Source organism: Trichomycterus rosablanca, chromosome 2, assembly GCF_030014385.1.
Source record: "Trichomycterus rosablanca isolate fTriRos1 chromosome 2, fTriRos1.hap1, whole genome shotgun sequence".
Classification (NCBI taxonomy): domain Eukaryota; kingdom Metazoa; phylum Chordata; class Actinopteri; order Siluriformes; family Trichomycteridae; genus Trichomycterus; species Trichomycterus rosablanca.
The window spans coordinates 28691595-28715599 of NC_085989.1; the positions used below are offsets into that span (position 1 = coordinate 28691595).

The window sequence follows — 24005 nt, forward strand, 5'->3', positions numbered from 1 at the left end:
TTGGTCATTGCACTGTTTGTCTTTTTACTTTAGTCAGTTTAAAGATTCAAGATAATTAACAAATCACAGATTCTTGTCTGAATAGTCATTTACAAAGTGTCCCAATTTTACTAGATATAAAGTTTGTAGTTTTTTCTAATAAGAGTTGCAGATCATCTCTGTGGTATTTGGAAATCTTAAGTCCTAAACACCCAGATCATTAGACATGTATTTGGAACCTTTTCCTGCTTAAAGCAGATTTTAATACCATTTGACTTTGAAATGGACTGTCTAATAAGCTCATGGTCAGGTGACCAAATACCTTTGGCCATATAGTGTATTTCTGTTAAAAACCCAATGCAACATTGTTGTAGATAACAAAAATAAGCTAGTGATTTTCCCATCTCCCTTTTATGCTCCACTAAATGCTCTGTAGCCACTACCACAAATTTCCACTGTTTTATTGCAATGCCTACAGATAGTACACTATTTTTTAAAAGGTGTGCAGAGAAAACCATGTTAGTCACAAACTAGGCAACTAGTGGCAGGTCTTGGATTTTTACGTTGTGACAAAACAGCTGGCTTTCCATCAGTAAAGGTTAAACACTGAAGGCTGCATTCTCAAGTGGTGACTCTTTCTAACCTGCTTATTTTCTCACACCCCTCACAATGACTAATAAAAGCCAGTCAAAGTAAAATCGGTATGCAGGTGAAAATGACATGGAAATTACAGTTCAGAAATCGATGATGCTTAATCAGTGACTAATACGTACATTAACATTGTTGTTGACAATTGTACCAATTTTCAACATAAGCACTGGAATTCTAGATGATAACAGATACTTGAGTAATACAGAACAAAAATAACAGAAAAGTAATGTCTACATAATTACACATTGGTTGGCCAAAAAACTACACCCTATTTCAGGAATAACGTGAGAACATTTACATGATCTTTGCAAACTTGAGATATACAGCAGTCTTTTTTAAAAGTGCAGTTGTGTGGTCACATTTTCTCCTAACTAGACCACTTGCAGGTTTTAAGAGATTTCTGTGTTCTTTTTTACCTCTTTAAGCATTAGGTGTAGTCCTCTTGGTGTATTTTTTGCAAGAGACCTGAAGATGGTAGTTCATAGATGCTTGCCATCAAGTCTTGAAAGGGACTTCCATGAAGAATAGGATAAACTGCCCAAATCCAGATGTGCAAGGCGAGGTATTTAAGAAGACTTGCAACTATGATCGCTGCCAAAGGGGCTTCTATAAAGTAATGAATAAAATGTCTAAATACTTTTGTGTATTAGCTTGATCTCTACTTTAGAAACATCTGCCAAATTTTGAAAGCAAAATCTACACACAGGTCATTATACAAATATACATTTGCCACCTGAAAATTTTTTTTTTTTACAGACTGTAATACAAGGTTGGATATGTTTAAAAGTAATGCCTCACTTTGTTATATGGTACTCTTGGCTGCCTTTACATGTAATGTAGACAATTAAAGGTTAAGTGTTTTTAACTGCTGTGTAATGTAAAATCATTTAGATTAATTGCAGTTACACCTTTCCGAGATGTCGGCCAAAAGGAAAAAAATATTTTCTTTGCTGCAGTTCACATGTGCTAGCATATTAGAACACAACAAAAACAATGGCAAATTACTTCCAAGCAAACAGGGCTGCTTGAATACCATCATCCTGTTATTGCTTTTTACTGGAAAGTGAAAGTGTCTTTATTACTACTTGTGAAATTAAGGCCTTTCTAATACACAAACATAGTAGACAGCATAACTATAAAAACTACAACCCCAAATCAGAAAACGGCAAATAATGCCGGAAAATGCAAATAAAAAACAGTGTTTCTTGCATTTAGTTTGACTTTTATTTTATTGCAGACAGAATGAGCCCAAGATATTTCATGTTTTGTCTGGTCAACTTAATTTCATTTGTTAATATACACCCATTTAGCATCTCAGGTCTGAAACATGCATTTTTTTTAACAATGCAAAACCACATTCTGCACATGTTACAAAGGTATGGCTGCAGATGAAGAGGGTACTAAACTGGCCTGCCTGCAGTCCTAACCTGTCCCCAGTGGAGAATTTGTGGAGAATTTAAAAACAAAAAATGTGACAACCTGGACTGTTGCACATCTTAAGAAATGTTTGCAAGAAGTAAAAAAAAATAACACCTGAAACACTTCATCTGGGCCAAAACATCTTTAAAGTGTTGGCAACATTACAAATTGGTAAATGCAGTAAATGACTTTTTTGGAATGTGTTGCAGGTGTGAAATGCAGGAATGAATGTAAATTATCAAATGAAATGAAGCTGATAAGACAAAACATACTGCAAAATGGAAACTTCTATATTTCATCTTAGAAAAGACAAAAGACAATATTTATTACTTTCCTTGGTACATGACACCAATTTTATATAACACTGATAAGAGACCAGCAGTTAGCTGATAGTTAGTATAGCTAAATTTCAGAATCAGATTTTTGCTTTACCGTTTTAATCATCTTAATTCTTTACTTAACATAAGCCAAATATTTAAAATTAATGATTTAATGTAGGTTGCAATATGTAATAATATAGTAGCTAGTCTTGGTATATATATATATTTTTATATTTTATAACGTAAAACATAAGCCAAACGTAAAAAAATTATTGTGAATGAATGTAGGTAAAACTAGCACATAATACAGTCAGACATGGAGATACTAAAATGTACCTCTAGTTGCTAGGGTGGTACATATTTTTATCAACAAATGAAAACTAAAATGACACAGTTTATGAATAAAATGCGACTCACTCATAAGTAAACTGTTCCATCCTTTATTAAACATAGCTTGCAAGAGATAAATATTACAAAGTTATTTCCTCCAAAATTAGCTTATTTTTTCAGTCAATGCATAATTGTTTATTAACCGGCAGTAATCAAACAGCATTTTAACTCCATTTTTTAGACAGTTAAATACCAAGGATGTGCAAAAGGTCTGGATTAAAATGTTCCAAAAAAATGAAAAGTTGACAAAAAGCACATTTTAGCCTTGACTGAAATTCATTACTGTTTAGGCCAATTCCTAGTTGTCTATACAACTTAACTAAGAAGCTTTAAGAAAATGGATTTAAATATTGTTACATATTTTAACTGGTGAAACTGCAGCCAAATCTGTTTAAAAAGAAAAAAAATCCAAAACAAAACGAACAAAAAAAATACGCCCCATGTCTCCCACTTCATTAAAAGTGAAAAATCATACTAGGAATACTAGGAAATCTGAAAGGACAAATTAATAATGCAAAAAAGACAAAACAACAAGCAAAATACAAGAGAGACATGACATAGAGAAAAGATGTAAACCATAGCATTTAAATGCTTGTCTTCAGAAAAGCTGATTGTCCAATCAGAGAATTACGGACAGTTCCTCTATGACACAATTATATTCGATACTTGAACGTGTGCAAAATTCTCCCACTCTTTTTGATTTAGGAATTTCACTAAACTGAAAGCAGTAAGCATTGGAACAGTCAAGGCAAACGTTTTTCTTAAATAAATGTATACAATGTATACAATTTCCCAAGAAAAACTCAATAAGAGCAAAATTCCCCATATGGAGAAAATAAGTAGCATACAGAAATCTAATGAAATAACATGTTACAGCATGACAAGTAAAAAATGAGAATTTAAATGTCTCCCAAAAGGGTAAATGCCACCCTGTAGTATACTCAAGCTAAGTGAAGGTCACATGTGCATGTCGCATATCATATCTACAGCTGAGTGCTTTGGATTTGGTCAAGTTTGCAGTAATACTGTTAAATGTCTGATCCACTCCACTCTGTGAGGCAGACACTTTGTATGGGATTCTGAGAGAAATGTATTCACTCAACATTGCTGTAACTTTAATGTTACTGACCAAAAAAACAACAACAAAGAAAAAAAAAATCCAACACACAAAAAGTAACATATACAAGTTTATCCCATTACGTCCCAGGCCAAGGACTTCAGAATGGATCAAACGCTTCACCAGGACAGTTATCTTTTTTTTCTTTTGTAAATACTACATACTACAAAAACATACAGCCCGGAAAAAAAATGCATCAAAAAGAGCTCAAAACCAAAAGAATTATAATCCCGTACATTTTGCACATTTGATACACAATAATACACAGTGATCACTAAACAAAATGACAAGCTTCACAATATTCATGGCTTTTTGCTTGCGTTTCTACACAATATACAACCATTTTAATTTCATTTTTTTAATTCAAAAGAGAAAAAGAGCATATGTACATTGTCATTATTACTTATGACCTAGTAAATATTGTGATGCCATCTCTTAGTCCATTTTTTTGTTTAATTACATTTAATTTTGTATGAAAAATCAGAAATTAAATAAACAAACTGAACTTAACTTCAAAAGAAAATTGAATTGGAATGCTAATTCAAAATCCTAGAAAACATTTTAAAATGTTAACTGGTAGATAGTAACATGTTCATTGACATATTGGTTACAGTCTAGCAGAGAGATTAGAGAGAGAGAAAACAGACTGTCCAACTTATAAACTAAAAATTAAAGTAAAAAATAAAGCAAAGTTTTCCCCCCTGAAAAGAGACTACTGATTTAGGATACAACTAGAAACAAAAACAAATCTCTTTTCAAAAGTTTTACTATCTATTATTGCACCATTAAATCAAAGCCAAGGTAGTTTCAATAGCTGTGTCTTAGATCAGATACCTTCTATCTAACAGTATTTAAGGGTGTCCTAGTCCTATTGGTAATATGACTTCAATACAAAATCTTTGATTACAAATCTATAGAACACTGATTCAAATTTTTGCAAACAAGTAATTTCAAAGGCGCAATAGTGACATGACTCAGCATTCACGTCCATGATCTGTGTTGTGTCAGACTTTTACACAGCATAAATAAAATCAGTTAATTTAAAAATGTCAAACCAAACCAGATACAAGTCAGTGTTATAGGCCAATATCAGCTCTGTAGAAGATATAAAATACTAAAATGCAACAAACTTTCAAGTGAGATCAAACAAATGTTGTTCTTGTGGTTAATCACATAAAAATTGCACGTAAATAGTTCTGCAGCATTGCATTCAGCGACAATTGGTCTTAGAACTGTTCAGTGTGGTGTAATCCATGGTTCAACTACTAGTAATTTCATTAAGAAAATTTCCCTTTCGGTTTCTTTATGCATGATGGCAGTTACTCTGTTACTCTTTACTGCACCACACATTTTTTTGCATAAAGGGTACAATATAATTTCTTATAGTGAACACACGAGGCAGATAGGTACCCTTAAAATCAGTGTACACCAGTACAATATGCAATGTGAAACACAGCTTATGACTAAGTAAAATGTTGAGCCATTCTCTAGTTGCATTAACATTACACATAGCGTTCAAAACAAATCCCACTGCTCTTTTCTCTGGTTTTACTTTAATCCACGTAATGCTCATCAGCCAACTGAATTAGTCACGTTCAGAAACACAGGACCACTTCATGAGAAAGTGCAAGCAGGCTTTAGTGCTTCTGATTCATGAAAGGAAGAGCTTTTGTAATTCATATTATTGTAAGTGCCCAAATTCTTAATAAATATTATTCCCTTTGAAGAACAATTGTACCATGACGGAGCTGATCAATTGAACCTAGACTTTGAAAAAATCTGTACATACTGCCTTATTAGTGTGTGTGTGTATATGTGTGTTTTAATCTCAGTCCAAAGCTGCAGAGGAACCCAATCTCTAATACTGCATACTGACCAAAACACTGCCAATGCTGCCACCTTGTGCAACATCTGTCATACTGCCCTATGTGAAATCTTGCCTGAAATGTAGAAACTTGTACAATGTATACATTAGACAATGAGTGCATTTACATGAAAAAGAATAAAATAGGATTCTGTACACATGCTACACATTTTATCATTATCATTTTGTGCTACACTAATTAGCACAAGTCAATCCATATTCAGGTATTTAGCTTCTAGTAGTGGTGACAGTGCTTTTAAATAAATACCTCTACTACTATATTAAGTAGTGGAATAGTGCACAGAAATACACTAAAATTACACAATATAAAATAAGATTTTCAAGACATCTGTACTAACTAGACCACAATTACTGGTGTGATTAGTATTTTTATCACTTCAGTTACTTTGGAATGCAGTAAACATTCAGTGACTACTGAAGTAAAATCTGGGTGTTATTTCTTAAGTAACTGATTTTCTTTAATTTGGTTTAATAAAGAGCTATATTGGTGATAATTCCTTAATTAGATAAATGCCAAAGTTTAATAAGAGGATTAATGATGTCCATGTAAATGCACTCACTGAATCATCTCATTCTGTCACAGACATGATCAGTGAGCATCAATAAAATTCAGTTGGTGTAAAATTCACCACACAATACATGACTTTATCTCTCTTCTAAATCTCTCTTAATCTGCTGCCATACATAACACAAAATATGGGAGATGTAACATTTTTGTCCTCTTTTCTAACCATTTGTCAAATCTTAATAAAGAAAAGTGCTCCTGGAGTATGAGGCAGCTTGCACGAGTTGCCCATTACACTGATTGATCCTTGCCTATGCTATAATAGATATGATCTCCTTTTGTTAAACCCTATCTCATGCCAAGAATCTATACATAACCCATATAGATATAGTAGTTCCTGTCCATTTATTTAGATGATTATCGTCTCCCGTGGCAAGTACCTTTCAGATACGCAACCATTTTGGCAGAAGACGCCGCCAAGAAAAATAGAGAAAAAAAGGAAAAAGAAATATGAATGAACTACACTAAATTACATTTGTAATAAAAAAAGGAATAAAGTTCATTTTGATGGAACTGTGTTGCTCATTTTCTCCATATGCAGCCAAACACATGGCACCACATGGAGATTTACTATTATGGCATTTAGTAGAGAATAGATTTTTTTTTTAGCATCAATGTCATGATAGGCATTGAAGAGGAATGGAAGATGCACCATCCATGTCAGTGAAGGGAGAAGCTTTCTGATTTGTTGCAGATCCTGTGTATTCAGTGGTGGAGATTTTTGCTTCTGTTGCAGCTTATTCCTAAGACATTCTATTGTGTGTTATATATGATCCAGGCCTAAACATCCTTCCACAAAGAGTCTGTAGACAGCACCTTGTTTTCTCCAAAATATCATATGGCCTTCTCAAGGCAGAACATTAAATTAGCGTCTCAGTGCATTTGGATCAGTCTATGAAAAAGTCCATTGTTCCTGTCAGACCCAGTCGCCACCAAGGCTCTGTCTATAAAGAACTGGTAGCTTCAAAATTGCTACAAAAACTTTTACCACATGGCAAAATAGCCACATCTCCTTGTTCTGAAAGCTTTTATAGACATAAGCTGTAACGTGGGCTACATGATCAGACGAAATAAGGGCTTTTGTAATATGAGAGCAAAAAAAATTCAAGTAACCCTGCAAGCTAGCCCCTCCCTTATGAAAGAAATAAATAAAAACAGCAAAAGAAATCCACAAATTACTACAGCTACTAATAAACAGAAGGATACCTGTAACACAAACAATAATGAAATCAATAATCATAATAATAATAAAGGTGATAACTGACAGCAAGAGTAATAATAATGAAATAAAGAGATCAGCTTTTGCAGGAAATAGAGGTTGAGATGCACTGACAGTCTGGTGTTAGTCTGGCTGTGTTTTTTTTATGGATTTGTTGGGTAGGCACACGGACAGGCACTGCATGCGACAGGGAGATGGTTGCAGTGGGGGTGATTGAGCTCATTTCTGGCCACTGATGGACTGAGATATGGAGCGTGGGGGGATCATGTCCAGCAGATACTCCCTCTGACGATCTGCCAAGCTGGACGCCTTGTGGCCACCAGGATTCAAATAAGCAATGTTGAGGCCTAGGAGGACAAATAATTATAACGCAAGAGATTAAAATGCAGAACAAACACTGAATAGCATTTGGGCCAAGAAGGAGCCACACACTTGCAAAAAAGTGTGATAATTTATATGCTCAGTTAAATGTGTGGTGTAAAAAAGACAATGCCCAGCTACATTAAAACCACATTGCAACTGTAAAGCATGGTGGTAGAAGTATCATGGTTTGGGGCTGTTCAAGTGCTTTGATAGTTGGTCAGCTTGCATTAAAAAAATCTAAATTGTGTCAAACATTTTTATGAAGCAGCCAGACATGACCTGGCAATTTAAATAAACATTCCCCCCCCCCTCTTCTTTCCCCCAATTTTTATCCGCCAGTTTAGTCGTGTCCAATTACCCTGATTGCGTCCTCTATACTGATTCGACCCTTCACCGCTGACTGAGGACGCCTCTCAACTGACATGCGCCCCCCTCCGGTACGCACAGTCAGTACAGATAGTGCATTTTTCACCTGCACGAGTCGAGTTCATACACTTGACGAGCACTGTGTACGGAGGGCCACACCCCAATCAGCATTATTCCTCAGCCCTGTGCAGGTGCCATCAGTCAGCCAGCAGGGGCCGCAGTCGCACAAGTTATGAGAACGACTTTCTTACCCTCTAACCCTGAACAACAGCCAATCTTTGTTCATGCAGCCGCCCAGCCTAGTCGGAAAGCCAGAGCTGAGATTCAATACGATGTATTTGAATCCCCAACTCTGGTGAGCTAGCGTACTTTACCGCTGCGCCACCTGAGCGGCCTTAAATAAACATTTTTAACATTCTCTAGTTTATGTACTTTAGTCTATCTGAGTCTAGGAGAGTGTATTATAAATTTGTTAACAATGCAAGTGTTAAATTTGGCAATTTGTTATTGTATAGGCATGTTGTTTTAAATAGAACCCTCTTTGTACACTGCATTTAACGTTTATTGACTAAGAATTCAAAACCGTTAGATTGCAACAGTATGTGTGGTGGTACTGGCTCTCACCGGGGATGTTGTAGATCTGCCGACGGCTTTCATGCTGTGACCGACTGCTGCCGGCACTGCCTGATCCGCAGCGTTTGTTGGTCATACCCAACAGGCCACTGGCTACTGAAAGCTGTGAGGCCTGGGCAAAGTTAGAGAGAACTCCACGCGCTGAACCGGACAATCCTCGCTGCAGAGCTGCCTGTGGCTGTGAAACCTAACAAACAAAACAGTCATTTATTACTGAAAAGCATACATATGCAGAAAAAGATATAATATAATCTAAAAAAATAAAATAATATAATAAGTATAAAATAAAAATAAAGTCTAAAAGGTAAATACTACAAAAAACAGTAATTTGTAAATATTATTATTTATATTATTATTAATACTACATTTAAATCAAAGCAGCCTTGTGCAGATTTGACAGCTGAACACAAGTAGTTCTTTTACCATTATTAATCAAATATTGATCAGGATAGGGTTTAAGTCTGGAGCCATTCCATGATAGAAGACAAGAACAAGATCGTAGGCTTTTAAAGGTAGTTCGGACATAGCCTGAAGGTATGTTTTGGATCATTGACCAACTAAATCTAGATCTAAGGGTGCTTAATGGTGCTGCAAAATGTTATAGTAGCCTCCTTGGGTCATGATTCCAGTCACTCTGTGAAAGTCGCTGACTCCGACAAGCCTCTTTTTTTATTTTTCAGTTTTAGCACCGACTTTCCTGCTGCCACCCAACCTGTCAAACCCGCGAGCTTGAACTCTTCATGGTTGAAACTGAGACTTGCTCATTTCAATATGCGTTAAGTGACTCACAGGAAAACAATTTTATGCTCATTTTTAAGAACTTTTCCTGTGGTGGCTTTGGCTCCACCAGATCTTTTCCTGTAAGAGTTTTCCCAACTTCCAAGTGCCTGCTGATGGTAAAAGAAAACTGTTTACGCTGACAGCTTGGCTTCCTTCACAATTTCCTTGTATGAAAGACCTACACTTATAAGGGTTATAATAGTCTGCCTCTCCTTTTGTGTTTGTTCGTTTGTATATTAGGATTTTAAAGTCATGTTTTACACTCTTTGGTTACATTCATGACAGAAACTGTAGTTATTTGTTACACAAGATTCATCAGTTCACAAATATAGATTTTCATCAGAAAATGTAGTGTCTCCAATTCACCTCACTTGCATGTCTTTGGGAGGAAACCGGGGGACCCGGAGGAAACCCACACAGACACGAGAAGAAACTCCACACAGAAAAGACCCGGACCACCCCACCTGGGGATCAAACCCAGGACCTTCTGGCTGTGTAGCACTGAGCCACCCCTTTTGCCTTTTAGCAGTATATTACAGGTCCTTCTCAAAAAATTAGCATATTGTGATAAAGTTCATTACTTTCCATAATGTAATGATAAAAATTAAACTTTCATATATTTTAGATTCATTGCACACCAACTGAAATATTTCAGGTCTTTTATTGTTTTAATACTGATGATTTTGGCATACAGCTCATGAAAACCCAAAATTCCTATCTCAAAAAATTAGCATATTTCATCCGACCAATAAAAGAAAAGTGTTTTTAATACAAAAAAAGTCAACCTTCAAATAATTATGTTCAGTTATGCACTCAATACTTGGTCGGGAATCCTTTTGCAGAAATGACTGCTTCAATGCGGCGTGGCATGGAGGCAATCAGCCTGTGGCACTGCTGAGGTGTTATGGAGGCCCAGGATGCTTCGATAGCGGCCTTAAGCTCATCCAGAGTGTTGGGTCTTGTGTCTCTCAACTTTCTCTTCACAATATCCCACAGATTCTCTATGGGGTTCAGGTCAGGAGAGTTGGCAGGCCAATTGAGCACAGTAATACCATGGTCAGTAAACCATTCACCAGTGGTTTTGGCACTGTGAGCAGGTGCCAGGTCGTGCTGAAAAATGAAATCTTCATCTCCATAAAGCTTTTCAGCAGATGGAAGCATGAAGTGCTCCAAAATCTCCTGATAGCTAGCTGCATTGACCCTGCCCTTGATAAAACACAGTGGACCAACACCAGCAGCTGACATGGCACCCCAGACCATCACTGACTGTGGGTACTTGACACTGGACTTCAGGCATTTTGGCATTTCCTTCTCCCCAGTCTTCCTCCAGACTCTGGCACCTTGATTTCCGAAAACAGTACTTTGGACCACTGAGCAACAGTCCAGTGCTGCTTCTCTGTAGCCCAGGTCAGGCGCTTCTGCCGCTGTTTCTGGTTCAAAAGTGGCTTGACCTGGGGAATGCGGCACCTGTAGCCCATTTCCTGCACACGCCTGTGCACGGTGGCTCTGGATGTTTCTACTCCAGACTCAGTCCACTGCTTCCGCAGGTCCCCCAAGGTCTGGAATCGGCCCTTCTCCACAATCTTCCTCAGGGTCCGGTCACCTCTTCTCGTCGTGCAGCGTTTTCTGCCACACTTTTTCCTTCCCACAGACTTCCCACTGAGGTGCCTTGATACAGCACTCTGGGAACAGCCTATTCGTTCAGAAATTTCTTTCTGTGTCTTACCCTCTTGCTTGAGGGTGTCAATGATGGCCTTCTGGACAGCAGTCAGGTCGGCAGTCTTACCCATGATTGCAGTTTTGAGTAATGAACCAGGCTGGGAGTTTTTAAAAGCCTCAGGAATCTTTTGCAGGTGTTTAGAGTTAATTCGTTGATTCAGATGATTAGGTTAATAGCTCGTTTAGAGAACCTTTTCATGATATGCTAATTTTTTGAGATAGGAATTTTGAGTTTTCATGAGCTGTATGCCAAAATCATCAGTATTAAAACAATAAAAGAACTGAAATATTTCAGTTGGTGTGCAATGAATCTAAAATATATGAAAGTTAAATTTTTATCATTACATTATGGAAAATAATGAACTTTATCACAATATGCTAATTTTTTGAGAAGGACCTGTATTTCCCACAGTGCAAAATTGTAAAACTTCATATATTTGGGACTCAAATTTAATCCATGACTTGTTCTCTGAGAAAGCCATGTTGTCACAACTGAAATTGATAGCACATTTTATATTTTGGTAACCTGAATGTTTTAACATTACAGTGGTACCTTGTAACTCAACTTAAAATCTTTGAAATCTGAGTTTGAGCAAAAATCGTAAGCCCAACACGGCAAAAGTGTGCGCTGTACGCCGCTCAGGAAAGCACAGAAGCAAGATAAGCAGCACCGCAGCAGCGATTTTGCTTCTTCTTATGTGAATGCACCCTTACTGAACTCGCTAAGGAATGCGGTATTCCAATATTTAGCATCTCCACGATTAAGAAGCATAAGGGAACAATAAAGAAGTAACAGGTAAAGTGCAGGTTTTATTGTATTTTTTTATTGATTTGTTTTTTAATTATATTTTACTTTATAATTATATTTTAATTATACTTTAGTTATATTCTATTTGTGTTGTTTTCAGTGTATAAGTGTCAAAAGAAACCCCATTATTTTACATTAGCCTATAATATATTCAGTTCCACATTAAGCATATGAAAGAGTTGTACCTGTCGGAGGGCATGGTGTCGGATCATGCTCTCAGCTTTGCTGATGCTAGGCACAGTCTGAGCTGGGCTTGGGGATAGAGCTGCCTGCTGTTGCAGCCTCTGCTCTATTTCCTAACACACAAAACAGTGAAAAAGAAACACTGAGATTATCAGCTCATGCTGTGCATTATATCTGTTTTAAGGTGAATCTGAACTGTAAGCACCTGTTCCTGCTGCAAAGCCTTTACAAAGGCATTCTTCAGACGGTTGGTGTGTTCAGCCTTTAGGGCCTTCTTCTGGTTGGATGTCATGCACTGCTCACACAGGATACGGCCGCTTTTCTCCTGCTTCCAGTGAGGGGTGAAGTCAGTCCTGCACTGGGCGCAAAAGAATGGCTCCATGCGGGCTAGTGAACCCCTCATTTTACCTGCCAAAGCAAACACAGCCCACTGATTCCTGCAGCAAATTAGCATGTTACTGTACACAGGATACAATACCAGACTTTGGAACTGGCTATGTAATTTTACTCCAACTACCATAGCGCCACGTAATTAACCCTACTGACTAATACCAACTACAGACCAGAGACATATTCTTACTACTTGTTACTTTAGGTACCAGTGCAACTGATTACTGTTACTGAAGTACTGGTGACACCGACAGGCCTGCACAATCAGATCATTAAATCATATCCTTGCCTTGCCTTACATTTATTATTACTTTTTATGGTTTACCATCTCTTTATTCTGGTCAGGGTCATGTAGGGTCTGGTTTACCCAGAATCTCAAGGCACAATGCAGTAACACATCTCAGGATGCCAATCCATCAGGGGACCTTGCCCATTGTCCCCTAAACATAGCCAGTCATGTCTGTATGTTTAAGTGGCTGATAGCATCACTAGTGTTTCGAACCCTGCACCACCTGAGCACCATGGTACAACTAATAATAATACTTATTTAAACTTCCACCGACACGGCATTCTCTTGTGCCCTTACCTTGGCTGTCGAGGACGCTCTGCACCACCTCTTCTAGTCCCACCATGTAGATGAACTCGCTGTTTGCGGCAGAGGGCAGGAAGTGAAGCAGGGGCGCGGGAGGTTTAGGGGGAGGGATTTCCAACAGCGTCTTCTCCAGCTGCTTCCGCAGGGCCAGTTTTGCGGCTGCCTGGCTGCTAGCCTGGTCACTCAGTGAACCCAAACTAGAGCTGCTGGGAAGTGCAGAGGGGCTGACCGCACCCACGCCACTCATTCCCACCCCGACGCCTGGCACACCTGCTGCACCAGCCGCCTGCATGTGGGCCAAATTCATGTAAATAGCTGTGGAGGAGCTGGAACGCTGTGAGGCAGCCACCTGTTGGCTAGCAGCCTACGGGACACAGAGAAAGCATTATTCAGGATGACAGAGTAACATTCAGAGCTCTCCACTCTTTGTTCATTGATAAATAAGGCTGTATGTGTCTCAAGTCATCCTGTAAGTAATAAAGATAGGGTTCCAGATGAATTCCTTAATAACTATGCAATATTACTAAGGTTCTTTGTAGTCAGTAATTGCTCTACTGCTAATTTGTTAGAAAAAAAGCAAACTAAATAAATCTCATCCAAGGACTTTCAGCAATAGAGTGTAATTGGTGTTCGGGTGGTGGACAAAATAAAGGAATCACCACATGAAAAAGGAGCTCAACTTGAAAGTGAATAAATCACTTTTACAAGCACAGCAGTGTGGATGGGTTGCTATAAGAAGAAGATAAAGTATTCAATGACTTTGTTGGTATTTAATATGTACTAGATAGCCAAACATATGTGGACATACAGTGTATCACAAAAGTGAGTACACCCCTCACATTTCTGCAAATATTTTATTATATCTTTTCATGGGACAACACTATAGAACTAAAACTTGGATATAACTTAGAGTAGTCAGTGTACAACTTGTATAGCAGTGTAGATTTACTGTCTTCTGAAAATAACTCAACACACAGCCATTAATGTCTAAATGGCTGGCAACATAAGTGAGTACACCCCACAGTGAACATGTCCAAATTGTGCCCAAAGTGTCAATATTTTGTGTGACCACCATTATTATCCAGCACTGCCTTAACCCTCCTGGGCATGGAATTCACCAGAGCTGCACAGGTTGCTACTGGAATCCTCTTCCACTCCTCCATGATGACATCACGGAGCTGGTGGATGTTAGACACCTTGAACTCCTCCACTTTCCACTTGAGGATGCGCCACAGGTGCTCAATTGGGTTTAGTCCATCACCTTTACCTTCAGCTTCCTCAGCAAGGCAGTTGTCATCTTGGAGGTTGTGTTTGGGGTCGTTATCCTGTTGGAAAACTGCCATGAGGCCCAGTTTTCGAAGGGAGGGGATCATGCTCTGTTTCAGAATGTCACAGTACATGTTGGAATTCATGTTTCCCTCAATGAACTGCAGCTCCCCAGTGCCAGCAACACTCATGCAGCCCAAGACCATGATGCTACCACCACCATGCTTGACTGTAGGCAAGATACAGTTGTCTTGGTACTTCTCACCAGGGCGCCGCCACACATGCTGGACACCATCTGAGCCAAACAAGTTTATCTTGGTCTCGTCAGACCACAGGGCATTCCAGTAATCCATGTTCTTGGACTGCTTGTCTTCAGCAAACTGTTTGCGGGCTTTCTTGTGCGTCAGCTTCCTTCTGGGATGACGACCATGCAGACCGAGTTGATGCAGTGTGCGGCGTATGGTCTGAGCACTGACAGGCTGACCTCCCACGTCTTCAACCTCTGCAGCAATGCTGGCAGCACTCATGTGTCTATTTTTTAAAGCCAACCTCTGGATATGACGCCGAACACGTGGACTCAACTTCTTTGGTCGACCCTGGCGAAGCCTGTTCCGAGTGGAACCTGTCCTGGAAAACCGCTGTATGACCTTGGCCACCATGCTATAGCTCAGTTTCAGGGTGTTAGCAATCTTCTTATAGCCCAGGCCATCTTTGTGGAGAGTAACAATTCTATTTCTCACATCCTCAGAGAGTTCTTTGCCATGAGGTGCCATGTTGAATATCCAGTGGCCAGTATGAGAGAATTGTACCCAAAACACCAAATTTAACAGCCCTGCTCCCCATTTACACCTGGGACCTTGACACATGACACCAGGGAGGGACAACGACACATTTGGGCACAATTTGGACATGTTCACTGTGGGGTGTACTCACTTATGTTGCCAGCTATTTAGACATTAATGGCTGTGTATTGAGTTATTTTCAGAAGACAGTAAATCTACACTGCTATACAAGTTGTACACTGACTACTCTAAGTTATATCCAAGTTTCATGTCTATAGTGTTGTCCCATGAAAAGAGTTAATGAAATATTTGCAGAAATGTGAGGGGTGTACTCACTTTTGTGATACACTGTACCTCCTAATTATTACATTGAAAGTGTTTTAGCCACATTCATTGCTTACAGCTATGTGGCAAAACTACACAGAAGAATCTTCTCTAACGTTTCTGTGTTTTAGTGCACAATGAGAGTTCCATTGCTTTTAGAATAGGGTGTCCAATAAGCTTATGGTTATGTTTCCACAGAATTTTAGCCATGTAGTGTTAATTTGTACATACAGGGGTTGGACAATGAAACTGAAACACCTGGTTTTAGACCACAATAATTTATTAGTATGGTGTAGGGCCTCCTTTTGCGGCCAATACAGCGTCAATTCGTCTTGGAAATGACATATACAAGTCCTGCACAGTGGTCAGAGGGATTTTAAGCCATTCTTCTTGCAGGATAGTGGCCAGGTCACTACGTGATGCTGGTGGAGGAAAACGTTTCCTGACTCGCTTCTCCAAAACACCCCAAAGTGGCTCAATAATATTTAGATCTGGTGACTGTGCAGGCCATGGGAGATGTTCAACTTCACTTTCATGTTCATCAAACCAATCTTTCACCAGTCTTGCTGTGTGTATTGGTGCATTGTCATCTTGATACACGGCACCGCCTTCAGGATACAATGTTTGAACCATTGGATGCACATGGTCCTCCAGAATGGTTCGGTAGTCCTTGGCAGTGACTCGCCCATCTAGCACAAGTATTGGGCCAAGGGAATGCCATGATATGGCAGCCCAAACCATCACTGATCCACCCCCATGCTTCACTCTGGGCATGCAACAGTCTGGGTGGTACGCTTCTTTGGGGCTTCTCCACACCGTAACTCTCCCGGATGTGGGGAAAACAGTAAAGGTGGACTCATCAGAGAACAATACATGTTTCACATTGTCCACAGCCCAAGATTTGCACTCCTTGCACCATTGAAACCGACGTTTGGCATTGGCACGAGTGACCAAAGGTTTGGCTATAGCAGCCCGGCCGTGTATATTGACCCTGTGGAGCTCCCGACGGACAGTTCTGGTGGAAACAGGAGAGTTGAGGTGCATATTTAATTCTGCCGTGATTTGGGCAGCCGTGGTTTTATGTTTTTTGGATACAATCCGGGTTAGCACCCGAACATCCCTTTCAGACAGCTTCCTCTTGCGTCCACAGTTAATCCTGTTGGATGTGGTTTGTCCTTCTTGGTGGTATGCTGACATTACCCTGGATACCGTGGCTCTTGATACATCACAAAGACTTGCTGTCTTGGTCACAGATGCGCCAGCAAGACGTGCACCAACAATTTGTCCTCTTTTGAACTCTGGTATGTCACCCATAATGTTGTGTGCATTGCAATATTTTGAGCAAAACTGTGCTCTTACCCTGCTAATTGAACCTTCACACTCTGCTCTTACTGGTGCAATGTGCAATTAATGAAGATTGGCCACCAGACTGGTCCAATTTAGCCATGAAACCTCCCACACTAAAATGACAGGTGTTTCAGTTTCATTGTCCAACCCCTGTATATCCCATTACAATGTACACACATTATGATTTCTGAGAAATATAAATCCAATAACAAAACTCATCATTTGTTTGGTATTGACTTGGTTCTCTTGGCAAACCATCTTCAAATAAATATGGTTATTAGGGGCCCTCTTATATACTCGCCATCCCTTCATACATTTGAATGGGATTTAAGATAGGAGACAGAACATAAGAAATAAGTATAGCTACGATTAGGACAACATACCCTGTTGGTATGGAATTCTTGGGATATTATGTGCCGTCGTTCTTTCTGACATTAGCTGAATTACTGCGAGAGTTCTGTTTTGTTTCACCTAACCATTGTTTTGTTTTGTCTAATTGCTCATACGCAAGTTTAGTCGTGTGTCTTTGTGCCTCTTTCTTTGTAGAGGAGTTTGGTGTTGAGTGTAGGAACAGATATAATTGTGCTGAAGTTCATTACTCTTTGTTTACTGTGTAACAATGGTCTCTACCGCTTTTTGGTCATCCGACATAAGGTGATTTCCGGCTTCTCTCTTAGCTTCGTAGTTATTAGTCTGAGAGCATGTTATGAGATGCTCTAATCCTGGGACAAATACTTGTGGTTTCAGGAATGTGTTCAGATGCTTTTTACTTAAGTTTTCTTTAATATTGTTGTCCTTTAGAACTATTAGATTGATTGCGACTTACATAGCACAAACTCGTTACATAATCCTTTTAATCATATCAATGCAACAGGCAAGATAACATTATTTGCAGCATAACATCTCTGCACACACTACCTGTTGCTGAAATTCACTTGTTTTGGTGTCATGTATGTTACTTCTGAAATTGCATGGACTTATATAGTTCTAATATACTTGTAAAAGGGTATAACAGTGGATACAAGAATTCACTGCTGAATTTATTAGGTATTCTTAATTTATAAGACTATTCCAACCTTGATGAAGTGCAAGACTGAAGGCTGATTGGTTTACCATACCTGCTGGTAGTTGATAGCATTACTCATGCTCCCTGAGAGCCGGCCCATGCCAGACTTGGATATTCTCTGCCCCTGAAGGTGTGCTGGGTTCGGGGCTATCACCCTCTGGGACATCATCATGGGGGGCAAAGAGGCACTGGATGCAGACCTGATCACCGTGTGGCCCTGGAACAAACATACAGATTAATAAACATATGCAGTAAAATAAATAACCACTAGAGGGCAGCATCAACCTGTCAATCACTACATACTCATTTAAGAACGGAAACTAAAAAAAACTTAAGTACGGCAACAGTAGACAATAGGTGCTGCATCTGTGTGAGAAAAATCAAGCTTTACTGTTGTTTAATTAATATCATAATTAGTTTTGGTATTTAAAAGATTTTGAAGACGTTTTTGAAATTAATTTGGACAAATCTACTGAATGCCAATTCCAATGATGAATTAATTAATTGTGTGAGCAGTGGTTCTAATGACTATTCGATCAAGCATCACTTTAAAAACTCTAAATGTAGGAGATGAAAGACCCACCTGTGCTGTGCGGAGGTTTTGGGGCTCAGAAGAGTGCACGCCTGGCCGCACAGGCAGTTTGTTCAGCCCCTGTGAGCTGTGAACGGTAGAGGACTGTATCGAAGAGGGGGCATTTTGAACCACTGGAACCTAAAAAGCCACACATTGCATAGAGGGTCATAAACACTTCAATCATAAGCATTAAAGTCTCAGGTAAAATAAAAGAAACAAGGTTTAAACACAACTAGCTAAGCTAGCTCAAGACATGGCATGTACTTTTTTAACCAGGTGTATGAGGTAAATATACAGTAGATATAAATAAGTCTACACACCCCTGTTACAATGCCAGCATGGATATGTGGCTCTTTTGGCCAAAAGTCCTTGGTCTTGTCAGATCATAACTCATTCTGACACATGCTTTTGGCTGAGACTTGATGTAGATTTTTGCAAAATGTAGTCAGGCTTGAATGTTTTTCCTGCCACCCTACTCCAAAGTCCAGACATTATAAGAACACAGGAGATTGTTGTCACACGTAGTACACAACCAGTACCTGCCAGAAATTCCTGCAGCTCTTTTTGTGGCCCTAGGCCTCCTGGCAGCTTTTCTTATTGTTTTTTCATGAATTTTGGAGGGACAGTCAGTTCTTGGTAATGTCACTGTAGTGACATATTTTGTTCACTTGTTGATGACCATAATGAATGATAACTTTTATCAATGAGATCTGACTGATGGTTTGTAAGCTCTTTATGTTTGTAAGCTCTTTGTGGACCACGGAGATGGTCCACAAAGATACCGTAAGATGCAACTAAATAAATGTCAGGAAAATCTTTAATATTTAATTGGTTGGTAATGTCTGGCATGTTTCAGTTGAGCATGTTTTATTTTCTGCCTAAAAGGCATTACTAATTAAATAGTGACCTATTAAAGATAAAGTGGCTGGTCATCTGATTTAGATTGTTGGTTAAAGTAACTTGCCAAAATTTACAGCAGCAGTAACTTAAGAAAAATATGCAAGTCTAAATTAAATTTCCAGCATGTAAAAACCTTTTGTGGCATAAGTAATCATGTTTTTTTTAACTGTTTGTATGTTTAAGCAAACAATGACAAACTAAGCCTGGAAAGCCAGTGTTCTGAATTTAAATACAAAGTGTGTAAGAGCAGATGATGGACCGCTTCATCTCAAATAATTTAACTATTGCAAATAACAATGATCACATGCAGTAATGTTTAGGTCATATATGCCGTTTGGCATTTCACTGCATTAATCTAGCCTGCATGAGCCTGGTGCCCAGCTGGTGTTAGCAGCACTGTTAAGTGGAGCTAATGGTAGGGAGTGGAGTGTTGACCTTCTGCACTAGGTTCTCTTTCTGCAGCTGGCTCTGTCTCAGCTTCTTCAGCAGCACAAGCCTGGCCTCCTCCAGCCTCAGCTCCTCACGCAGAGCTTTGATCATCTGCTGCCTCTCCTCACCCGTTTTCCCCTGTGTAGTGCCAAATCATGCATACGCACACACACACACACACACACACACACACACACACACACACACACACACACACACAATATAACAGTCAGTCAGATGGATGGCTGAGGCCCTGCAATAGATTAGTGTCCTGTCCGGTGTGTGCCAAGTGATTCTGGGGAAAATGGACCCACTGTGACCCTAACCAGGATAAAATAGTGGTAAAAAATAATAATGAAAAGGAAAAAAAACGTTGCACCATTTCAAGTGCATAGAGGTCAAAAATTATTTGCAAATCCTTGCTGTCTACTTTTAATCACATTATCCCTAATTAGGTTTGTATTTAGAGCTTACACTGCACAGACTACAACAAAGATAATCAAATAGGTGAAGGATGTGAAGTAAGGCGAAAGACAGAAGAAAATCCAACAGCAAATCAGATGCCAACACTTATTTGTATTACTTCACCTGTGTTAAATACCTCAAGTTACCCGTCTTCAGATTCAAATACATATTTAATTTTTAAAAAAGTCGTTCTGGTAGGATTTGCTGCTGTCTCTTGAGGCTGATCCCTCCAAAAGTTTTCTCAAAACATTTTCGGTTGTCTGGCTCATGGAACAGTTGTAGTTCAAATTTACCTAACGTTTCAATCCATACCAGCTCTGCAAGGCATGCGAGTACCGCTTGTCCAAACATGGCCCCAGCCTTCCTACTCAAATCTGAGTAATTCTGTGAGTATGCAAGTCTCTCTTACTGGCATGTGCAGCTGAATATAAACTCCTGTAAATTCCATTTAAATCATACACTTCTATTTTCTACTCTTTGTATGTAGTCTTTATCTACACTGGCTATGACTGTGCTAGCTTCTACTTGCAGAGTAACACAGTTGTATGATAACAGTCCTATTACAGCAATGCAACTCAGCTTGCATTACATGCAGGCAGCCAAAAAGTTAGATTTAGCCACTAGTGTGTGTGTGCTGCTTACATACGGTTCAGCTGTATCTTGTCACATTTTAAGTGAACTACAGTACAGGCCAAAAGTTTGGACACACCAGCCAAAAGTTTGGACACACCTTCTCTTCAATGTTTTTTCTTGATTATTTTTATTTTCTACATTGTAGATTAATACTGAAGACATCCAAACTATGAAGAATTATGTAGTGAACCAAAAAGTGTTAAACAAACCAGAATATGTTTTATATTTTACCAACTCTACCTCTGCACAACCCAACTGATGGTCTCAAACACATTAAAAAAAGCAACAAATTCCAAAAATTCACTCTAGACAAGGCACAAACATTCATTGAAAACCATTCCAGGTGGATACCTAATATAGCTGGTTGAGAAAATTTCAAAGAGTGTGCAAATCTGTCATTAAAGCAAAAGATGGCTACTTTGAAGAATCTAAAATATAAAACATATTCTGGTTTGTTTAACACTTTTTTGTTTACTACATAATTCCATATGTGTTCCTTCATAGTTTGGATGTCTTTAGTATTAATCTACAATGTAGAAAATTTAAAAAAATTAAGAGAAACCACAGGAATGAGAAGGTGTGTCCAAACTTTTGGCCTGTACTGTATATTGTGATTATATCTGACCCCAGCGGTTGATAAATCGTAAGCAGTGTGATTTGAATTAAAGCTATATATTATGTACACTTGCCAATGTGTCACATCCAGCATAAATGTAAGGTGAAAACTGCCAAGTTCAGATATTTTAGTTCCGTCCTTTCTGTGATGTAGTATTATTATTTTTTAAATAGCTGTTTAAGATCCATTTTGTGAGAGCCAGACAAAATGAGACGTTGAGGATTAGGCTCCCAGACAGCCATTTGTGATTTTTTTAGTTAATTAAATTCCTTGGGGGAGGGTAGCAAAAACTGTGGGCATTGATTTTTCCCTTAATGGCTTCTTTCAATTGAACATACTGAAAACAAGCAGGGTTTTTGGTCAAAGGTCATGAGCAAATGGCTTTTTGTTTCTCGCAACGTTTTTTGTTACTGTGAAACATAGTGCTGTTCCAAACTAAGGTAAGAACTGAAGGTCATCAGGTCTCTAGGTGTTTAAAAAGTTGAATAAGAAGTATTTTTGTAAATTAGCCTTTGTGAAAAATTAAGCCCAGTAGCATGACATTGGGACAGAGGATAAAAGACTTTGTGGTAGCTCCAGTCATACTGTGGCATACAATTTTGATAGAATGACTCTTTTATATTATAAATTTATATTTATAATATTAATTATAATCATGTAATATTGGGTCTGAGTACTGTCAGAGGGTAAGTCTTGTAAAAAGAAATCTGAAATGACTGGATTGAAAAAAAGGAAGAAGAAAAAAACAATGAATAGTGGGGAATGGGCAGAACAGGGACATTCAACTAACATTATTAGGCAAAATAATTTGTGATAGGATTTTTTAAAACTTCTGTCCCATAACAATTAGAGCATGTCTTGTAAAAATGACTGTCATTATATGAGATGGTTTAAATAATACAAGTGAGAAAAAAAGACTTTAACTGATAGATTCTGATTTGTACAGCTTAAACTGAAGTAACTTTTTGATAGATCCGTTATAGCACAAAGCTGGTAAAAACAAATACATTTTTGAACATGCACACTCATCAGCATGGCGTGCACTATAATCATCATATTAGTATTGTTTAAAGTACAGTAGACCCTTGAGTTACGAACCGTTTACCATACGAACATTTCGGGTTACGAACGATCTTTTTCAACTTAACGTACGAACAAATTTCGAATTACGAACTAAAAGTTTTGAAACACGTGACGTCACGAACAAGTTGACTCAGACTGTCTCTCTCTCTATATATATACAGTGAGCAAACATGTTGGACAGCGGACGGTGTTTTTTTCTGTGTTTTCTTTATATTTTGTAAAATTCTGTATTGAAATTGCCCCAAAGAATGTGTAGAGAAAGCTTAGTGCTGAGAAAATGAAAACATCTATTACTATTTGTTGTTGTATAATTACTCCTGCCAGCAGCTGTCACTGTGTATCAGACAAAGGGGATAGTGAGTGAGAAAGAAGAAGGAATTCTGTAAGTATTCTTTCTTTCTTGCAATTACACCTACAAAACACAATACTATTGAAATAAAGAAGGAAATAATGATAGTAAATAATGATAATAAATGATATAATGATAAAAAGAATGCAAGTTTATTATGGTGTATGGTACAGCACACGTACTGTACTGAAATGTGATGTTTTGATGTACAGTACAGTACTACTGTGTATTGTTGTTTATTATTGTTTATTACAGGAATGTCTATTCAATAATTTAAGATTAAGGGAAAATATACTTGTACTTATATATAAAAAAAGACCATTTAAGACATTAGAAAGGTTAGGTAAGGGATGGTTTGGGAGGTATTTCTTATGGGAAACATAGGTTTAACTAACGAACATTTTGACTTAAGAACAGCCCTTCGGAACCAAATAAATTCGTAAGTCAAGGGTCTACTGTACTTATTAAGCATACTCTTTAGTACTGTAGTATAGAATTGAGGGCACAGCACACATAATACAAGCTGTGTATATAAATCACTTCATTGGGTCCATAAAATTACATTGGTGCTATAGGACTAAACCTTAGTAAGAGCTTTATTTAGATCAGTAATCTTAGCTGGTTAGCTCCTAGTGCTGTGTCTGTTTATGTGGCTCACTTACACGGCCAAAAGTATTTGGACACCGGACCATTTCAAAAACAGCCCATTTTAAAAACAAATGGTATTAAAATATAGTGACCTCTGTGTTATCATCTTTTTAGCTATAACAGCCACTCTTCTGATAAGGCTTA

At 38.4% G+C, this 24005-nt stretch overlaps 1 protein-coding gene across 2 annotated transcripts in view; it reads right to left on the reverse strand.

Moving 5' to 3' along the window:
- Positions 1-6311: 6311 nt before the first annotated feature.
- Positions 6312-24005, reverse strand: part of gatad2b (GATA zinc finger domain containing 2B) — a 51647-nt gene continuing 33953 nt past the window's right edge. For both annotated transcript variants that reach the window (XM_062990672.1, XM_062990671.1), the window contains exons 4-11: positions 20074-20205; positions 18748-18876; positions 18217-18381; positions 13374-13743; positions 12603-12805; positions 12400-12510; positions 8899-9094; positions 6312-7892 (exon numbers count right to left, since the gene is read on the reverse strand). In XM_062990672.1, the coding sequence (XP_062846742.1) occupies positions 7765-7892; positions 8899-9094; positions 12400-12510; positions 12603-12805; positions 13374-13743; positions 18217-18381; positions 18748-18876; positions 20074-20205 (1434 nt within the window). In that variant the 3' untranslated portion in view covers positions 6312-7764. The remainder of the gene's footprint in view (positions 7893-8898; positions 9095-12399; positions 12511-12602; positions 12806-13373; positions 13744-18216; positions 18382-18747; positions 18877-20073; positions 20206-24005) is intronic.